Genomic DNA, 19,537 nt, shown 5'->3' on the forward strand with positions numbered 1-19,537 from the left:
ATGAGGAGCTGATGCACATCTCAAGTCCTGGTTATGTTACCACTGATGCCAGGCAGACAATCTCTGAAGAGTATTGATAATGGCAGGGGTCACCTGTCTTGTAAAGACACCACCCAAAAGGCAATGGCAAACAACTTCTGTAGAAAAATTTGCCAAGAATAATCAGAACAATTATGGAAAGACCATGATCACCTACATCATACGACACAGCACCTAACCATAAGATCCTAAGACACAAGAGAAGAATTAGGTCATTGGGCCCATTGAGTTTGCTCTGCCATTTCATCATGGTTGATCCACTTTTCCTCCAAGTCCCAATCTCCTGCCTTCTCCCCGTATCCTTTCATGCCCTGACCAATCAAGAATCAAGCTCTGCCTTAAATATACATACAGACTTGGCCTCCGCAGCTGCCTGTGGCAACAAATTCCAGATTCCCTCTCTGGTTAAAAAAAATCATCCTCATCTCTGTTCTAAAAGGACTCCCCTATATTCTGAGACTGCGTCTTAGACTCTCCCACCATAGAGAACATCCTCTCCACACCTAGATAACGAATGAGTTGATATCTGGAACGTGCTCCCAAAGAAAATATTGAAGGCAAATGCAGGAACAACATTTACCAGGCATCATGACAGGTAGCTGAATGAATGTGACACAGAGGATATATGGAACTAATACAGTCAAATGTCATTCTTACAGGTAGACATGATTTTCAACATCATAGAGAATCATATGGTATAGAAGCGTCTACTTCTACACCATACAATTCTATGACACATCACTTTCTGGGTGAAAAAGGTGTTCCTTATATCTCCACTCAATCTCTCCCCCCTTATCCTAAGTCAATATTCTCTTGTTTTGTCTACTTCAGATATAGAGAAACATTTTCTGCAATCTACCCTATCTATACACTCATAATTTTTTTTACCAGCTCAACCATGTCCCCCCGCCTTAACTTCCTCTGCTCCAGACTTACTTAGCTCATTCAGTCTCTCTTCCTAAGTAGAACAATCTATCCCAGGAAACATCATGTTGAATCTCCCCTGCATTCTCTCTACTGCCATCATATTCTTCCTATACTGTGGTGTCGAGTACTGTACACTCTATTCCAGCTGAGTTTTATAAAGTTGGTGCAAAAACCTCCCTGCTGTTGTATTCAATGTCCCAACTAATGAAATCCTGTATCCTATATTCCTTCCTCAACATGTTCCCTAGAGTTAACACCAAGAGTTTTTGAATACTTCCATAGTCCAGACACCCAAAAGCATTCATAATCCGTCAGGTTTGATAGCAGGAAAAGCTTTGGCGAATGGAGCACAGTGTTGACAAGTGGGCAATATTCCCTGTAAACAATCAATTTTTTCTCCAGCTGTTTTCAGGGTGGAGCTTTTATCATGTGAGCCCATGTGACAGCATAATGTTGTGCATTACGTTGCTGCAATTTTCAATCAGGAAAATTTTGGGCACACATACTTAAAAAGATTCAGAAAAGGCAAGAAGCAAACAGGGTCACCTCACTGCTGGCAGCAAAACCCAAGTTCATGTAACTTTTCACCACACTTTTAAACTAGTCACCATTACAAAAATTAGCAAATGCTGTTTAGAAGTCCATATACATGTCATTCATGGTACTTCTAGTGTTAATACATGGCTTACAGTTTTTGATAACATTTTGATATTAATACTTAACTCTACATAATTAGCAGTATTTAGACCTACCTTAGTGAGCACCTGAAATACGTAAGGGTACATCAGTCCTTTTCTGTGCCTGTGTTCAGCAACTCTTAATACCTCTGGAGCAACCATTGGCACAGGAGGTGTGGTGATGTCCATGTGGTTTCTTGTAGGCACCGACAGTAAAGATGGAATATGTTCAGTGTTGATTTGGCTTAGTCTGTTTCCAGCTGATGCAGAGGAAACTTTTGTGTCTACCTGGCTTCCTGGATTGTTAGAAAGCTCCTCAACCTGGTACAAAAGATAATAATTAATAAAATCCATCAGGCTCAAAGAACACATCTCCATTCCACAATGTTTTAAGTGCAGAGATTTACAATGTTTAAGAAAAGATTCAACACAAATTCTACATTGAAATTCCTTCTTATTTGAATCCTGCATCACTTTAATACAGCCCTGAGGACCCTGGTTCTAAATTTCCCAGCCTGCAGAAAAATCAACCCTGTAACAGATCTTGTATAAAGACTAGAAGAATTTTGAACCACTCAATGAGATCACCTCTTGTTCTCCTAAACCTAAGCATTTTGGTCCAGTCTGATTAATCACTTCTCATGGTACAAATCAAAATTCTCAGGCATCAATCTAGCAAATCCTTTTCTTCCTTAGGTAGAGGATAGAAGCCTGCAGGGACAATGAACTCTTCCAGAGAGATGTTGAAGATGTCTGCTAGAACCTCTGTTAACTGGCTGCACAGTCTCTCAGCACCCAGCTGGCACATCATACTGTGCATCAAACAGTATGTAAAAGACATTCAGCCATCAGAAAGAGAGACGTCACTATCATTAACACGTAGGGTAGACTTGTTTGAATGCCCTGTCACATGTACCTCATGTCTCTGCTTTCACAGAAATAGCTGCAAGTTCTGTGAATAATCCTGTTTTGCCTTCCTGATTACGCAGGAAAGTACAGCTCTTGCTTACCTAAGAGCCGTCTTATTTGCTGATCTGAAGGCAGTGCCTGGACCTCTGCTGTCGACCATGCCTTCAGATTTGTCCTCACTGAAATGTGTTTATTAACAGTGACATTCTCAATGTACTTCTCTGTATAGCCAGTCACAGATCCCACATATTCATGGCCTCCCTGAACATGCTCTAGTCTATGTTTTCAAAACAGTACTCTAATGTTGAGGCTGTTTCTTCTGGCCAGGACTATATCTCTTTGAACTGGTTTGACTCATTTATTCAATGGTCTGTATGTAGGAGTTAACATAATAGATAAGTGGCCAGAGTATCCAAGGTAGGCACAGGGAACAGCCTTTTAAGTATCACAGATGTTGGTATAACCCAGGTCTAATGTCTTCTCACCTCTGGTACAAAGTCAACATACTGATTCTCACCTGGTCCTTCAACGCCACCTCTTTAGTCAAGAAAGCACAAGAGCGTCTCCACTTCCAGAGGAGATTGAGGTAGGTGCAGAACCCTCCCATTCTAAGCAATTTTTACAGGCGCACCATTGAGAGTATCCTGACCAATTGCATTGCCAGGACTGCTAAGAGGATCATTGGGGTCTCACTTCCACCCACCCAGGATATTTATCAGGAATGCTGCATACACAGGGCTTTTAGCATTGTCAAGGATCCCCCATCTGCCCCCCCTCTCTCTCTGGCTATCCATCCCATAGGATGATGATAGTTAGTGGGGTTTAATATGTACATCCTGGAGTGGCTGTACAGGCCAATCCTTGACAGTTACTGCTTGCCACATACAGTCGGCCCTCCTTATCCGCGAGGGATTGGTTTCGGGAGCCCTCGTGGATACCAAAAAACGCGGATGCTCAAGTCCCTTATTTAACCTGTCTCAGTGTGGTGGACTTTAGGACCCGGCAGAGCTCTGAATCAGCAGTGTTTTAGTTCACAAAAATAATCATGATCACGATTGAAAATAAAGTGTAAATAATAAAGCAATCTAAAAGAGGTGAAACGCCATCGGTCATTGGAAAAGCGTTGGGCTAGTTGGTCAACGATCGGAACAATTTTAAAGGATAAAGTGAGAATAATGGAGCATGTGAAGGCCCTGCCCCAATGAAAGCTACAATTATTACTAAGCAACGCAGTAGTTTAATTATTGAAATACATACGTTTCCTAAGTGCTTTATATGCATAGAAAGGTAAATGTATACTATTATATATACTATATACTAAGACAAACGTTTGACTAACTGACGCTAAATAATACCGAATGTACCTGTTCCGACTTACTTAGTAAGAGAACTTCCATTTTTTAAAATCCCAATCCACGATAACTTACGCACATCCTCCCGTATACTTTAAATCATCTCCAGATTACTTACAATACCTAATACAATATAAATGCTATGTAAATAGTTGTTATACCGTATTGTTTAGGGAATAATGACAAGAAAAAAATCTGTACATGCTCGAACAACAAGTGCTGGAAGAGCACTTGTGACACTTCCTGTGCCTTTCCTCTGTTGCCTCTATGAGCTTGTTCTCAGCAACATCCACACCTTTCCTGATGGCACCCCTCCATTGTGAGCGATCTTGAGCTGGATCCTTCCATGTTGATCGGGCAATGTCAGCTTTCGTGAGGTTCCTGTGCAGAACATCCTTGTACTATAGTTGCTGGCCTCCTCATTTTCGGGTACCACTGGACAGTTGGCCATACAAGATGTCCTTGGGCAGTCTTCCGTCAGGCATTCTGACAACAGGTCCTGCCCAGCGCAGTTAGGCTGACATCACTAAGGTTGAAACTGCTGGCATTCCGGCTTGAGAGAGGACCTCAGTATTGGAGACCTTGTCTCGCCAGGTGATCTTCATTACAGAACGTAGGTGACACTGCTGCAGTTGGTCGAGCTGGCGTAAGTGTCTCTGATATGGGCACCACGTTTCACATCCGTATAGCAAGACTGATATGACAATGGCCCTATATACCTTGCACTTGGTGGCCAACCTGATGTTCTGTGACCAAACTCGATCTTTCAGCTGACCAAAGGCAAAGCTGGCTTTTCTGGTTCTTCACTCAATCTCTACATCCAGAGAAGCTAAGGGTGTTATTATGCTGCCCAGGTAGCAAAACTTGTTGACAGCATTGAGATGAGTGTCATCAATGAGGACAGTTGGTTCTTTGTAGCTTGAGCCAGGAGCTGGTTGGTACAAAACTTCCATCTTTTTCAGGCTGATTGTCAGTCTGAAGCTTTTGGCTGCACTGGCAAAGCAACTGGTGATCTCCTGTAAGTCTTCGAGAGAGTGGGTAACCAGTGCACAGTCATCAGCAAACTGTAGCTCCTGCACCACAATGTCCCTGACTTTTGTTTTTGCTCTCAGTCTTGCGAGGTTGAGGAGCCACCATCAACCCTCGTTTGTAGGAAGACCCCTGACTTCAGGTCTGATGTGGCATCCTGAAGAACAGCAGCGAAGAATAGTCCAAACAGAGTAGGAGCCAAAACACAACCTTGCTTTACACCGTTGCTGATGGGAAATGGGTCTGACAACTCACCACACGTTGATGCAGCCTTCCATGCCTTCGTGGAACTGACAGATGATGTTGGTTAGGTGTGGGAGGCAAACAAATTTTGGTAGGAACTTCCACAGGCCATCTCTACCAACAGTGTCAAACGCTTTGGTTAGATCAACAAATGTGACACAGAGACTTCTCTGCTGATCAACACATTTCTCTTGGAGCTGCCTCAGTGAGAAGATCATGTCCACTGTACTACGGCCTGTTCGAAAACCACACTGGCTTTCTGGAAGGATATTGTCCCACAATCTTCTTGAAACCGTTCCATCAGGCAGGAGGTACCATAGCATTAGGACAAGGGCAGCTAGGATAGGAAACAACTTCTTCCCCAGGCCATGCATTTACAGAATTCCTTGCCAGCAACCAGGTCTCACAAAGTGCCAGTAGCATTATACTGTTTACTTTTTAACTTGTGCTGTAAGTACATCTTATGCAAAATGTCAATTTGCTGGAATATATATTTTCTGTTACATGTGTGAGTTATATGTACTGTGTTGTGCACCCTGGTCTGGAGGAATGTTGTTTCATTTGGCAGTATACGTGCATACAGTTGAATGACAATAAACTTGAACTTGAAGGAATGCTATTCCAGGTGTGTTCTCATCTAGGACCTATATAATTGCAATAAAACTTCTTTACTCTTATGCTCAAATCCTCCCACAATAAAATTTAACATATCATTCATCTTTCTAGTTGCATGCTGTATAACTTCCAGTAAACTTTCAGTGATTCATATATAAGAACACCCAAGTCCTTCTGACACTTTTTAATCTTACCACAAGGGAAAACTTCACATTGTTTCCCCATTATATGTCCCATATCAGTCACTGTGAAAATGCTGGCACACATTATTGGGGAAGTAATATCAGAACATTTAGAAAATCTTAATATAATCAAGCAGTGTTAACATAGTTTTCTGAAAAGAAATTATCATAGACTTGCCAGAAATCTTTGTAGATGTAACAAATGAAATAAAAGTGAACCAAAATTGTAACATTTGGATTTTTAGAAGATAATTTACATTGTGTCATATATAATTAAATTTACCTAGATAGTAAAGGAATATTGGCATAGATAGAAAACATTTGGGAAAAACAAATCATTTTCAGTTTGTAACCAGCAGTGGGTGCCACAAAGATCAGGTCTGTGTTGTCGGAGTTCAATTATTTACAATGTATATTAATGATAGATGAAGGGGCAGAATGTACTGTAGCCAAATTTGTATAGTAGATGATAAGTAGGTAAGCAAGTTATGAAAAGAACATAAAAGCCTGCAAAGAAAATGTACAGATTAGTAGGACAAGAAGCTGGAAAAAGAGTATAATGTGGGAAAATGTGAGGTTATCCACTTTGGAAGTAGAAATTAAATTATTATTTAAATAGTAAGACTACGAAATGTTGCAGTGCAAGTGTAAATGAGGCACCAAGTGCATAAACACTAAAGTGTAGCATGCAAAAAGCAAGTCATCAGGAACAGTAATGGGATTGTTGTCATTAACGCAATGGATATGGAGTACAAAACCTAAGAACTTATAATGCAATGTTACAAGTTTCAAGTGAGGCTCCACCTGGAGTACCGCATGCACTTTGCACTCATATTTAAAGAATCATATATAATTGCATTGCAGACTGTGCATAAAAGGCTCATAAGGTGGATTCCTGGAATGAAGATTTGATGCTATTTGAGTAGATTAGTCCAATACCCAAGCAGGTTAAGAAAAGTAAGATACGATCTTGATAAGATTCTGTGGAGAAAATGGATAGGATGCCTCACCTCAAGAATAGATTTGGAATTGACCAAACTCAAATGGCTTTCAGTCCCATTAATTTTTATTATATTATTTCTTGGATAACACTGCTTTTTATTAATCCCCACATGACCTTGCACAATGAACAATGCCTTGTGATTTTCAAATGGATGATTGCTCACTGCCTTATAGTGGAAGAACACCTGGGTATTCTACTTCTACATTAAGATTTCTGTAAATTATATTTTGTGCTATATTTTTGTTAATTGTAGGTACAGTAACAAAATCAACTTCAAAATTAAATCACACTGCAACTTTATTTTGAAGTCACCATGCTTATGTTATTAAAGATAACTAACGAAGAACAGTAGGTACTTATACAATACCTTTGATTCACTGCGAATACAAACACCTTTCTGATGCCCCCCTCCAGAAGATTTGTCCAAAACATCAGACTGATTTCCAGATTTCTCCCATGCTAATACATGCCCAACTTGGTGATGTGGTTCAGTAACATGACTAGGAAAAACAAACACAAATGCAGGCATTAAATGGACAAAAGAAAAAAAAAACAGAATTTTAGTGGTGCCTTGTTTCCATATCCCCCCCAAATTTTCCACTGCTTTAACTATCCTCACAGTTGTTTTCCGAAGATGATCTCCATTTCACCAAGACTTCATTAAGTATTTCCTCTGATTCAATACTTTAGTTTTGTGTTGGTTGATATGTTACTGCAAAAACTCCCGGTGGTCATAAGAAAAGGAGTTTCTATTTGAGACATGCATTTATTTTAATTCTGTATGCAATGAGCTAGCCAACAGTCACGATTCAGTTTTGGTTATGCTTATTTCAATTGTAAAACACTTCCCAAATGGGCCTCAAGCTTTCTGGCTGCTTACAAAATGCTTGTTTAGCTTGAACAATTCTAGCAAATTCTGTTTTTTATTTTTGAATAACCTTAGTTTGAAATTTAAATAAGACTTCTGGTAAGTTATATCCAAGACCAAGTTTTCATGTAACAGTTTAACAAGATAAATTGCAAGTATGAGTCTGACGTTTGATTTAGTCTAAGACAAAGCAAATTTTAAACTTTGATATTTACACTTCTTTCATAAGCACAGCATCAAAATATTAATGATGTTCCATCAGATTTTATCTACTTAAACCTGGTTCCAACTTAAAATCTACCATGAACTAAGTAATTACTACCTCAAAGCAATGTATTTCAGTCCCTAATATGCATCACATTTTGAAATGCAAATGATTTAATGTTACTGAACAGAGTTTGGGAATGTATTCTAAAGACTATTTATTCCTTTACAATTTGCTTAGAACAAGTAAGGTACTAACATAGCGAGTGAAAATAATGTTGAAAAACTATCAATGTGCAGGCAGGCAAGATTGTGGACCAATGTGCCTGTTTCCGTATTGCGTAGTTCTATATTCTATAAGCCTCAAAATTATTCCCAATACATTTGCAAGCAACTTCTTTGAAAATATAATCAAAAATTTTAAATGAAGTTTTATGAAAATTACTGGTAACATTTCATGCCAGGCATGATTAGGCAATAAATAAACAAGCGTACTTTTCATATATGCTTCACATCTTACATAATGGAACAAACAGATTAGATAAATATTTTGGCCATCTCAAGCTACCACTGTTGAAAAATTATCTTTCAATGTAGACTCCAATTTCTCTGCATTTCTGTCATTGATACTGTTTATATGCATGGTTATACTTTTATAGCCATATACTTCTACTTCATTTCAGAAAAATTGAGAAAAATTCAGTCCTATTTATATCTATCAATTGGAATATAGTGGTCCATTATATATTAAACATTCCATTACTTTCTTTATCCATGGTATAAGTCAAAGACAAACTCTCACTGCACCACAGTAGCAATGAATCAGTAACAGCTTATGCAATTGGTTTCTATTTTCATATCTAAAGTATCATCTTTAATTAATACAGCATGTTACCCAGTTAGTCATTCAAAGAACTCACATTTCATTAGAAAAATCATTTTGGTTAAAAGGTACTCAAACAACACAGACCTATTTAAATTATCTTATTTTTAATGAGGGCTGGCAGTTAATCACAGTTAACACATGCAATTAAACGTTATTACAACTTAATGTATTTTTTTTTAAACTTAAAAAATGCAGGCTTTTTGAACAAATTCAAAAGTTTAGTCCAATACTCACATCAGACCAAACCCAGTTTGCTAGATATCCATTTTGGTGTATCACCCACCACACTATCATAGACTCAAATGACTGAACTTTTATTACAGACTCCCAAACCATAGTCTGTGTGGTTCAATAGGGGGAAATGGAGCCTCAAATAAAATAGTTATACAATATATCAGGCCAAACTTCACAATGCCAAATGTCACGCCTGTTCTGCCCCCAGTATTCTTGGTGTCAGCAGCTAAAGTATGCTTCAATGGAAGTTTGAGGAGATTTGGCATGTCACCAAAGACACCAGCAAATTTCTACAGAGGTACAACAGAGAGCGTTCTGACTGGTTGCATTACCACGTGGTATGGAGGCTACAAAGCACAGGAGCCTGAGGACACAAACTCAGCATTTTAGGAACAGCTTCTTCCCTCTGCCATCAGATTTCTGAAAGGTCCACAATCCCCTGAACACGACCTCACTGATCTGCTCTTTCTCTTGCACTATTTGTTTTTTTATTATTTCTTATTGCATCTTATAGTAACTTTTATGTATTGCACAACAATTTTCATAGCATAGATCAGTGATAATAAACCTAATTTTGATTTGTATGCTATATTTGAGGTCTTGCGATTTTTTCATTGGACCACCCATTGATAGAAGTGCCAAATAGCTTTCCATTGTTTAATAACTTCATTAATCACAGTAGTCTCAATTTTTAATTTGTATGGTAGCCCTACTTTTAATGTAATGTACCTTCAATTGTACAAACTAACAACAAGAATGTTAAAAAAAACTTACTTAACAGCACTTCTATTTTCCTCATTATCGGATGAAGATGATGTTGAAGAAGCAGGGAAAAATGGACCTTCTATGCCACAGTGATTTGGACTCACAGCTGAAACCGTAGAAATATTTGGTGAGGAACGCTCATACAAAGGTGTATGCTTCCCTTCATGAGGAATGTTGCTGTAACTGTTGTTGGATTCCAGGGTGAGGCTGGGGTCAGACAGAGCAGACTGGTATGTACCTAATGATGATGGCTGTTCTTTGTTAGGTGAATACAAGTCAGAAGGTCTCTGTCCTGAAGCAGCAGCTTGGCTAACTAGTCGTTGGCCCTGGAAAAAAATGAAACAATTAATTATCACATTAATTTTTAATTGTTACCAGTCTTTTGAACTCATACATTACACTGTGTGTGTGTGTGATGTGGGAGTTCAAAATTATTCAGACAATACAGACTTACTTTTAATTAGGGCTGCCAGTAAATCAGTTAACATGAAATTAATGTCACAACACATCAACAGTTTCAAAATCTTCAAAAATTCTGAATATATAATTCTTTCAAAATAATAAAAAGAATATTATTTAAATACACTATTCTTCTTAATCACTTAATAATTAAATAAAATTTATTGAAGATTAATAATAGATAGATAGATACTTTATTCATCCCCATGGGGAAATTCAACTTTTTTCCAATGTCCCATACACTTGTTGTAGCAAAACTGATTACATACAATACTTAACTCAGTAAAAAAAATATGATATGCATCTAAATCACTATCTCAAAAAGCATTAATAATAGCTTTTAAAAAGTTCTTAAGTCCTGGCGGTAGAATTGTAAAGCCTAATGGCATTGGGGAGTATTGACCTCTTCATCCTGTCTGAGGAGCATTGCATCGATAGTAACCTTAATATTAATAGTAAAGATTTTAAAAGCAATCCTGTGATGTTACATTGTTGAGGCTGTGATAAGGAACTATATAAAATGCAGGTTCCTTCTTTCTCTTCCACTTAAGAATTTGGCATTTAACCAAAACCATCTTCATATGAAAGTGTTTCCAAAGTCAACTGCATAAATGAAAAATAGATCAATTTTTCATTAGATAGTGCAACAACAACTCAGTATATACAAACAAGGTCCAAAGTTCAAATTAGCAAAATTTTTGAAGGAAAAGAAGGAAAGTGCAAAACTGCTAACAATGAAGCTAAATTATTAAATGAAATAACAACTATAAAGAGCTTAATGGCTTATTTTAATGGTGTGGTTTGTAGAAAATTAACTTCAAAATATGTACATTTGTAAGCTTTTCATTGATTTTGCTTTTTAAAAAAATTCCAGCTGAGTTTATGTGATGATGTAAGATGAATTATTTTAAATGTGACAAATTAATAGCTTTACCAAAGTGAAATACCATTAAAAATTTTGAGAATATCCAGTCAGGAACAGGTTTTCTTTTCATTTACCAAAATTGTTGACAATTCTTTTAAAATTGCAATTTACCTCATGGTAGAAACCGCTAACCTTCACTTTAGTTTCTTAACATTCTCACTGTATTGACCAACTGAATCATGCATCCAGAAGCATTTGCAAACACATTTTCATAGCTATCCGCAAAATGGCAATAAATATATAGAGAACACTTTAGTTCAGAATTATTGTAAGAATGCTGCACTGTTACATGTGGTAACAAACTAAAAATTTGCCCAGTAGGAAAATACAATAGATTCCATGCCACTTTACATTCGGAAGTGGTGATCTCATAATACCGTAGCAAACATTCGTTCATTCCCTAACAAACCACATTTCGACAGATTATCTCATTATTTAACTAAATGCTGTTTACAGAATGTAGAGCACTGAAATCTGAATACTTCAAGGCTTTGAAGTCCTATGATCTAGGCTACAGAAAGCATCCTCTCCTTTCTTTCAGTATTTTTCTCATGTCAGTTTTATAGTTGGCAAAAATGATTGAAAATTTTAAGATTATTTTGTGGAGGAAAGCTTTATTCGGATGTAAATGAAACATTAAAGAGCGAGAGGAATTTACGTGACAATTTTCTTCCAAATCTTCAGAGCAGGAAAGTACATTCACCCTCTTCCCCAAAGTATATGACAGAACAAATATTTCCATGAACAAATATCAGTGATGTAGAGATATAATGTGCAATAATTTCTGGGATCTAACCCCAAGCCATGACAACAATGGGATGATTTTGCCAGCAATGCTATCATTAAGATTCTGATGCACACAACGAATGATAATTAAGATTTAAGGCATCATTCGCTAATCAGACTCACCATAGCCTTCGCCTGAAGATGGGATTGTGGAATGTTAAGCATCTGTGGATGTGGATAGTGTGGTACAAAACCAGGCACTCCAAACTGATTCAATCGCATTCCTTTAAGCAGGAGAAAAATATTGAAATGTTGTAGAGATCTCAGAGAGCAAGTTAATAAATGAACAACAGTTCTAGGGTATCTTTCTTTTTGAATACCAATGCACCTTGTGAAGGTACACCAGTCAATCCCAATTTATCAGAACAAATGCATGATACTTGCATCATGGGCTTGAAGCTGTTGAAACTAATTCAATCAAAGCATAAGAAAAAGTGTTCAGAAAAATGTGATTGCTTTCTGTAGTACACACTTGAAAACTCCTGTTTTTTTTTGCTGAGCATTTCAGGTTATTCCAAGAGACTGGAATTTCCATTCATGTTTAGATTAATGAAGAAATCCCAAAGTGATTCACAATCAAGGAAAATAACTAGAACTAACATGAATTTAAGCTATTTATGAAAAGGACTTATTATCAAACTGATCAAAAACCTACATCTGCTTGAGATCCAAATGATTCTTTAGCAATGTTTTAACCCAGTTACTGTAAACCACTATAAAACTATAATAACATGCATCCGAGGACTTTGGTGGTGCTGGACTAGCAAATTTTCAGATAATTGTATGCATTTCTATTAATCCCCAAACATAGTTTTTATCATTTTTTAAAAATGTTACAAAATAGTATGATAGATTTTCCAGTGAACATGACAAGGCCACGGGGAGAAGGGTCTAGGCCTGGAACAACAAGTTTGTTCCCTTCCATAGATACTGACTGACCTGCTGAGTTCCTCCAGTATTTTGTGTATATTACTCTGGATTTCCAGCATCTGCAGAATCTCTAGTGTTAAGGAAACAGAATTTGGAGAGTTTCAGCTTGTATGTTTCAGATTTACTCTTGGGTTTTCCTAACTCCATCTGCAATTGAACATTTGGCCCACAGTGCTGGCTCTGGGTCCTTGACTCACACTCTGGACTAATAAGCAAGTCAATGGAAAATCATCAGGATTTCAAATCAGATGCTAGATTATTAGAGTTTCAATGTACCGTAGATTCCGGACTACAGAGCGCACCTGATTAAAAGCCGCAGGCTCTAATTTTAGAAATAAAATCAATTTTTTAATTGTAAAGGCCGCACCGGATTTTAGGCCGCACCGCTACTTTTAAATATACATACGTATCGGTAACACAAATTACGTTGCATATACTTTTTTACTGAACAGCACGAACAACATTCCAATATCTCCTAGCGACTGGTAAAAATATATATACTGCAGCCTACCAGGAAAAGTTATTGATCGACTTTAACTTAAAAGCAGCGTTTTCGCTCGGGTCTGACGCGCTTGCGTAACGCGATCGGGTCTAATCGAGTCTGACGCGCTTGCGTAACGCGATCGGGTCTAATCGGGTCTGACGCGCTCGGGTCTTGCTTTTCTTCGAGTATTTTCCATGTTGATGAGGGTGAGTACAAATGACTGATTTACAATAATTTGATTGTGAAAGTGCGCTTGATTTATCGTACAATTTCATTGGACCTCTGTGAACTACTCATCAATTTTATTGGTCTACTGTTACGAGGCAAAATGTTTACGAGGCGGCATGAAAAAAAACCATGTATTAGCCGCTCTGGATTATAGGCCGCAGAGTTCAAAGCTGTTCAAAATGTGGGAAAAAAGTAGCGGCTTATAATCCGGAATCTACGGTAAATGGATTTTACAAGATAATGTTGTGTTATGATTGAAATATAGTTTTAAATGTATTAAAATACAAAAGTACCTTGAAATATAAAAACACTTTATTTCTGCTTCTACCTTAATTACATTGTGGTATGCTGATAATGAAAATTCTTTATTTTAAAAAGCTGCTCAGACAACTTAATGATTTCACAAATGTAACACTATGGGTATGTTTAATCTGAAACCTCTCAGCAAATTACTTTGGGGAAAGCAAAGTTTATAGCCAAACCTTCTTTGAGACCTGAAGCAAATAAGGTCACCTCACTGTTTACCACAAATTCTGAGTTGAGACAAGAAATTGCAGACGCTGGAACCTGGAGCAGAAAAATAAACTTCTGGAAGAACTCAGCATGTCAAGTGGTATCTGCAGTGTCAAAAGGATGGCTGATGTTTCAGGTTGAGACCCTGCACCAAGACAGAGTATAGAGGGAAAACAGCCAAAATGAGAGGGAGGGATGAGAGAGAAGATGGTATAAGATAGGTAGCTGGAGCCAGACAGAGAGGGGTCAGTAAGGAACTTGCTTGAGTCAAATCATTCTTGATTTTCCCACTCTTAAGGTAGCGAAGTTACAGGTGACTAGACTAACAATGGGAACTTCCTGGGGTGTTTAACAAAATGGGGAATAAATTTTTTAAAATGTTTTACTAATAGGATAAAGGTTCTCATGATTTCTAACATGTTTGGAATAAGCCATTATGGTTGGAAGGTAAAAATTTCAAGGAAAAAAAAAGGTAAATTTAGCTTAGGACTTGCAGTGGACTGCATTCATGTAGCAAAATACATGTAAAACTCTAAAAAATTTTGATTTTTGAACACAAGAAGTTCTACCATCAGTTCACAATCCATCCAGTATATACCTGGGAAAGGTGTTGGACCATGTTGAAATAACGGAGGTTTGCTCGCAATGGAATAATATTCAACTGCCCTCTTGAATTGTTCAATTTTGTCTTCCGTTCTGGACTGAAAACAGAACAAGTCAAATTATCCACAGAAGTTGAAATATAATTCTTGTGTAAATAAGCTTCTGCAATTAAATCAAATTCAAAAATAAACCACACAAGACAAAACTAGTCACTTGGCATATAACTTAAAATAAACACATATGGCATTTATCTGTGAAAATTGTTTTGAAAAAGGCTGAAAATTGAATGAATCAATGAAGTTCACTCATGAAAATAATGAAAGAGCTATCCATGGAGCAGGCAGCACTCAGCCCTGTCACCCCATATTATTCAGAATGATTTAACTAGACTTGTCAAAAGTAACATATGAATATGATCTTTGGGGATATAAAGACTGGAGTCATTATTAGTAATGAACATATGACATGATCATAAACTCCTGACATACAAAGTATAAGCAACCTTTTGTTGCATCTTTCAATCTTTTGAGTGGTCTGGAAATAATAAAACATTCTTGAAAACTGGTATCAAATCCCAGAAACCTACTTCAAATGTCAAAGACCTCAGGCTAATGTAGTTTTCCAATGACAGATCTTCACCTCAAACTACAACTTAACTCTTTCCTTATATCCTCCCACTCCCAATCCCTCAAAAACACTAGCATAGAAATCCCACATTACAAGCATTACATACCCAATGAAGAGTGGAAACTAGTCACTGTCTGAAATTATTATTATTTTTATTAAAGCCAATAGGCTGAAAAGTACCTAATGTAAGTATCATGTAGTATTCATTAGCTGGTGTTGAGTTTCGCTACAGCTAAGTAGTAGGCAATTCAGAATGGTAACGGGAACAACAGAAACATAATCAACTGGGAGCTCAGGGCTGTGTTTGCAAACAGAATGGAAATACGGTCGGCCCTCCTTATCCGCGGGTTCCGCATGCGTAGATTCAACCAACCACGGATCGGGAAAACCCGGAAGTTCTCTCCCCAGCACTTGTTGTTTGAGCATGTACAAACTCTTTTTCTTGCCATTATTCCCTAAACAATACAGTATAACAACTATTTACATAGCACTTACATTGTATTAGGTATTGTAAGTAATCTAGAGATGATTTAAAGTATACGGGAGGATGTGCATAGGTTACTGCAGATCGGGATTGGAAAAAAAATGGAAGTTCTCTAAGTCAGAACAGGTACATTCGGTATTACTTAGTGTCAGTCAAATGTTTGTCTTAGTATATAGTAGATACTTTACCTTTCCATGCATATAAAACACTTAAGAAACATTTGTACTTCAATAATTAAACCACTGCGTTGCTTAGTAATAATTGTAGCTTTCATTGGGGCAGGGCCTTCACATGCTCCATTATTCTCACTTTATTCTTTAAAATTGTTCCGATCGTTGACTGACTGTAGCCTAACGCTTTTCCAATGACTGATGGCGTTTCACCTCTTTCTGATCGCTGTATTATTTCCACTTTATTTTCAATCATGATCATTTTCCTAAACAGAAACACTGCGGGTGGTGGGTCCCAGAACCAAGCCCCCGCGGATAAGGAGGGCCAACTGTACTTGCTTTGTAAGTGCTTTCTCTTCTGATAGTTGAGAATACTGCAGCTATTAGCCCTGTTAGTCCTTGTTCTGTTTTGCAACATTTTCAACCTCACATTTTTACCTGCTTCATACTCTATCTTTTTGGTATTCACTTATTATGCTTCAGTTTTTCACATTATACCTTACATTCTGTCATTAACATCCTTCAAGTTTCTATTCCTACTCTTTACCTCCTGAAGTTAGCAAAAGGACTCAACAAGGCTTTAGTAAGGGAAGCTACAACACAGGAACACTACTGAATATTTACTAGAAAAATTAACACTAGGCCAAATAGCCTACAAGTGTAGTGGATTCTAGTTAATTGGGCCACCAGTTAATCAGGGCAGCCAATTATTTGGACCAATTCTTAAAAAACAAAAACTATTCAAGAAAATAGCCAGGATTCCCTTTCTATATTTCAGACACTAGGCTACTTAATTGGAGCAGAAGACCAATGCTGAACAGTTTCTAACTAGAGCTAGTCAAGCACAACTTTCGAAGCTGTTAAGACACTAAACTGTGCTTAGAGCGAACAGTTTTTAAATAGCATCAGTTGCATATGTTTGTGTTCAAAATTCAGCAATTCTGGTCATTGAGAATTGGTGAGGAATAAGCAGTAAGACAAACAGAACTGTTTTGCTCACTCAGGTTTCAAGCATTCAGGCTTGAAAGATTTGGAGAAAGCAATCATTGAAAGCTATGTATGAAAGCATTATCTGCACTAGAAGTCTGTGCTGATTTTGTTCATTTATAGTGAATCAAAAGAACACAGTAGTGTACTCTGGATGAATTCCCTCCGCTGATGCCTTTTAGGAAATAATACACAGTTTTATAGTATTGTATTGTTAGTACTATACATAGTTTGGTGCTCACTTCAACAGTTTGTCTTTTTAAAAAAAAAAGACCTTTTTTAACTATTTCCATGAAACTTCAGCTAACTGGACAGTATTAACTATAAATCCATTATATTTACTATCTAACTTATAGGATGATAGCATGCTTGGATGCAGCGGACACATCAGGTCCAATCAAAGGTGCTTTTGTTTCTCTTGTAAGACTTTTTTACGATTGCAAGTCACTGCTAGATAGCGATGGAGCTGGTTTTATTGCGTACCGTTGTGCTGTTGCTAAGACTTGTCGTGTACCCGGTGTGAGTGATTGTTTTGGACATTTTTATTGTGATTGCAAGAACCTGTTAGACATTGGTAATGTAGAGTACTGCAAGTCTGGTTCACTGGTTCATTGGCGTTACCAATGGCAGGGGAGCTGCGTAGCCTTGGTTGTGGTGAGGACCAGGCCTGGGCTAAGACTGCAAGGTTGCCTGTGGTAATCACAGAGGGGAAGAGATGATGAGGTGGTGCTGCCCTCCAGGGTTTGCTCGGTGGAAGAACAAGCATAAGACCAAGCCAACTTACCATCAGTGTAGTCATGTCACACAGGGACTTGCCATATGTTATTATTTTTTTCTCTTTGTGATTGTATGTTTTTTCTGAAATCATAACCATATATGCTATTTGTGCTATGTGCTACAGTATGTGCAGTGTGCTGTTGGTAATGCATTTTGCACCTCAGCCCCAGAAGAACAGTGTTTCGTTTAGCTATATTCATGTATGGTTGAATGATAACTGAACTTAATCTTAAATCTCTTATAATAGGTACAAATGATCAAACAAGTAATGACAAAGGAATCAGCATTTTTCATCAATGGCATGAAGAAGAACTACAAATAAGAATCATTCAGTAATGTGCAACATACAGTAAATGTCATGATTGTATTTATTTGTTACATACCCGAGAACGTTTAAAAACATCTTTTGCAACTGCATCCAAATCTCCAATATCCTGAATATTACGCACGTATTCTGCAACTGCTTTTATCACTACATCACAAGGTGGAAGAACAAGCTGGTGTGCTCGTACCTGAAAGTACATAAACCCAAAGGTTGAATATTTAAAATATTTCCTTACACTCACACATTGTTTTAGAAAATTGTAACTAGTTTGAATTTTTATAGCATCTTAACTAACATAAATTTTTTTAAAAATCAGAAGCACATTCAGACACGAACACAATGTGAACCAAAGCAGGAAATATTAGAAAGAGTTTTCGGCGGGACTAGACAGTTTAAAAGTTTGGTACAGACTAGATGGACTGAAGGGCCTGCTTCTACCCTGTACTTTCTCTGACTCTAAAAGTACGATCAAAGAGGTCAGTTTTCAGGGTGATCCTAAGGGAGAAGAGGTGGAAAATTTAGGGACAAAATTGCTGCCACCACTGCTAATAATGGACAAAAAACAAAATGGACAGGGAAGGATTCATAACAAATTAGTGGGAATGAAATGGCATAGGTTACATAGTCAGCAAGGCCAACACCAAGCAGCAATAAAAACATCAACAAAATTTTACATTGGACACAACAGAGAATTATGAATAAGCAAAAAGATGAAGAAAATGACAGAGAAACTCTCATTTTTACAAAGAATGAGTACAGCAAAGTTTCATAAAAGCAGAAGGTAGAACATAGAAGTTGTAACTAATGGATAGGTAGATATATAAGCTCAGATTTGTTTATGTCTCATGAATACTAGCAATATTATAGAGATGAAGGCAGATGGGCTTGCCGATTTTTTGGATTTTGATGTAGAGTAACATGTCACACATGGAGTCTGATACCACGGATCAAAAGAAGCAAACAAGATGCAGAAATGGGTGTTATCAATGTACACGTGAAACACTGAATGACATCGCCATAACAATTAATTCAATCTGTGTAAATTCTATTTTATATTTCAAGAAGGACTAAAATTAATGATATCCTTTTGAGGGGGAATCACCATTTCAATAGAAAGAAACAGTGCATGAAGAATCATTTCATGAAGTATCATGTTATTTTTCACTGGAAACTGTATTGTCTCTGATAACCATTTGTGATTATAATGCCTTACAGCTACCTGGATGGAAGCAATGAGTGCAAATTAAATTGAACAAATTTAACCGATCAAGTTGGGCATCCCATTTTGTTCCACTGATTGAGATTA

At 37.4% G+C, this 19,537-nt stretch overlaps 1 protein-coding gene across 3 annotated transcripts in view; it reads right to left on the bottom strand.

Annotated features, from left to right (window-relative positions):
* The window catches only part of LOC140741793 (constitutive coactivator of PPAR-gamma-like protein 1 homolog), a 137,976-nt gene that overhangs the window by 62,440 nt on the left and 55,999 nt on the right, over positions 1 to 19,537 (bottom strand). For all 3 annotated transcript variants that reach the window (XR_012102140.1, XM_073072182.1, XM_073072183.1), the window contains exons 4-9: positions 18,290 to 18,418; positions 14,857 to 14,959; positions 12,227 to 12,327; positions 9,943 to 10,259; positions 7,344 to 7,476; positions 1,719 to 1,964 (exon numbers count right to left, since the gene is read on the bottom strand). Coding sequence is in view for 2 of the 3 variants with exons in the window: in XM_073072182.1 (XP_072928283.1) it covers positions 1,719 to 1,964; positions 7,344 to 7,476; positions 9,943 to 10,259; positions 12,227 to 12,327; positions 14,857 to 14,959; positions 18,290 to 18,418 (1,029 nt within the window). In the remaining variant the exon portion in view is untranslated. The remainder of the gene's footprint in view (positions 1 to 1,718; positions 1,965 to 7,343; positions 7,477 to 9,942; positions 10,260 to 12,226; positions 12,328 to 14,856; positions 14,960 to 18,289; positions 18,419 to 19,537) is intronic.

Source organism: Hemitrygon akajei, chromosome 19, assembly GCF_048418815.1.
Source record: "Hemitrygon akajei chromosome 19, sHemAka1.3, whole genome shotgun sequence".
In the NCBI taxonomy this organism is placed as follows: domain Eukaryota; kingdom Metazoa; phylum Chordata; class Chondrichthyes; order Myliobatiformes; family Dasyatidae; genus Hemitrygon; species Hemitrygon akajei.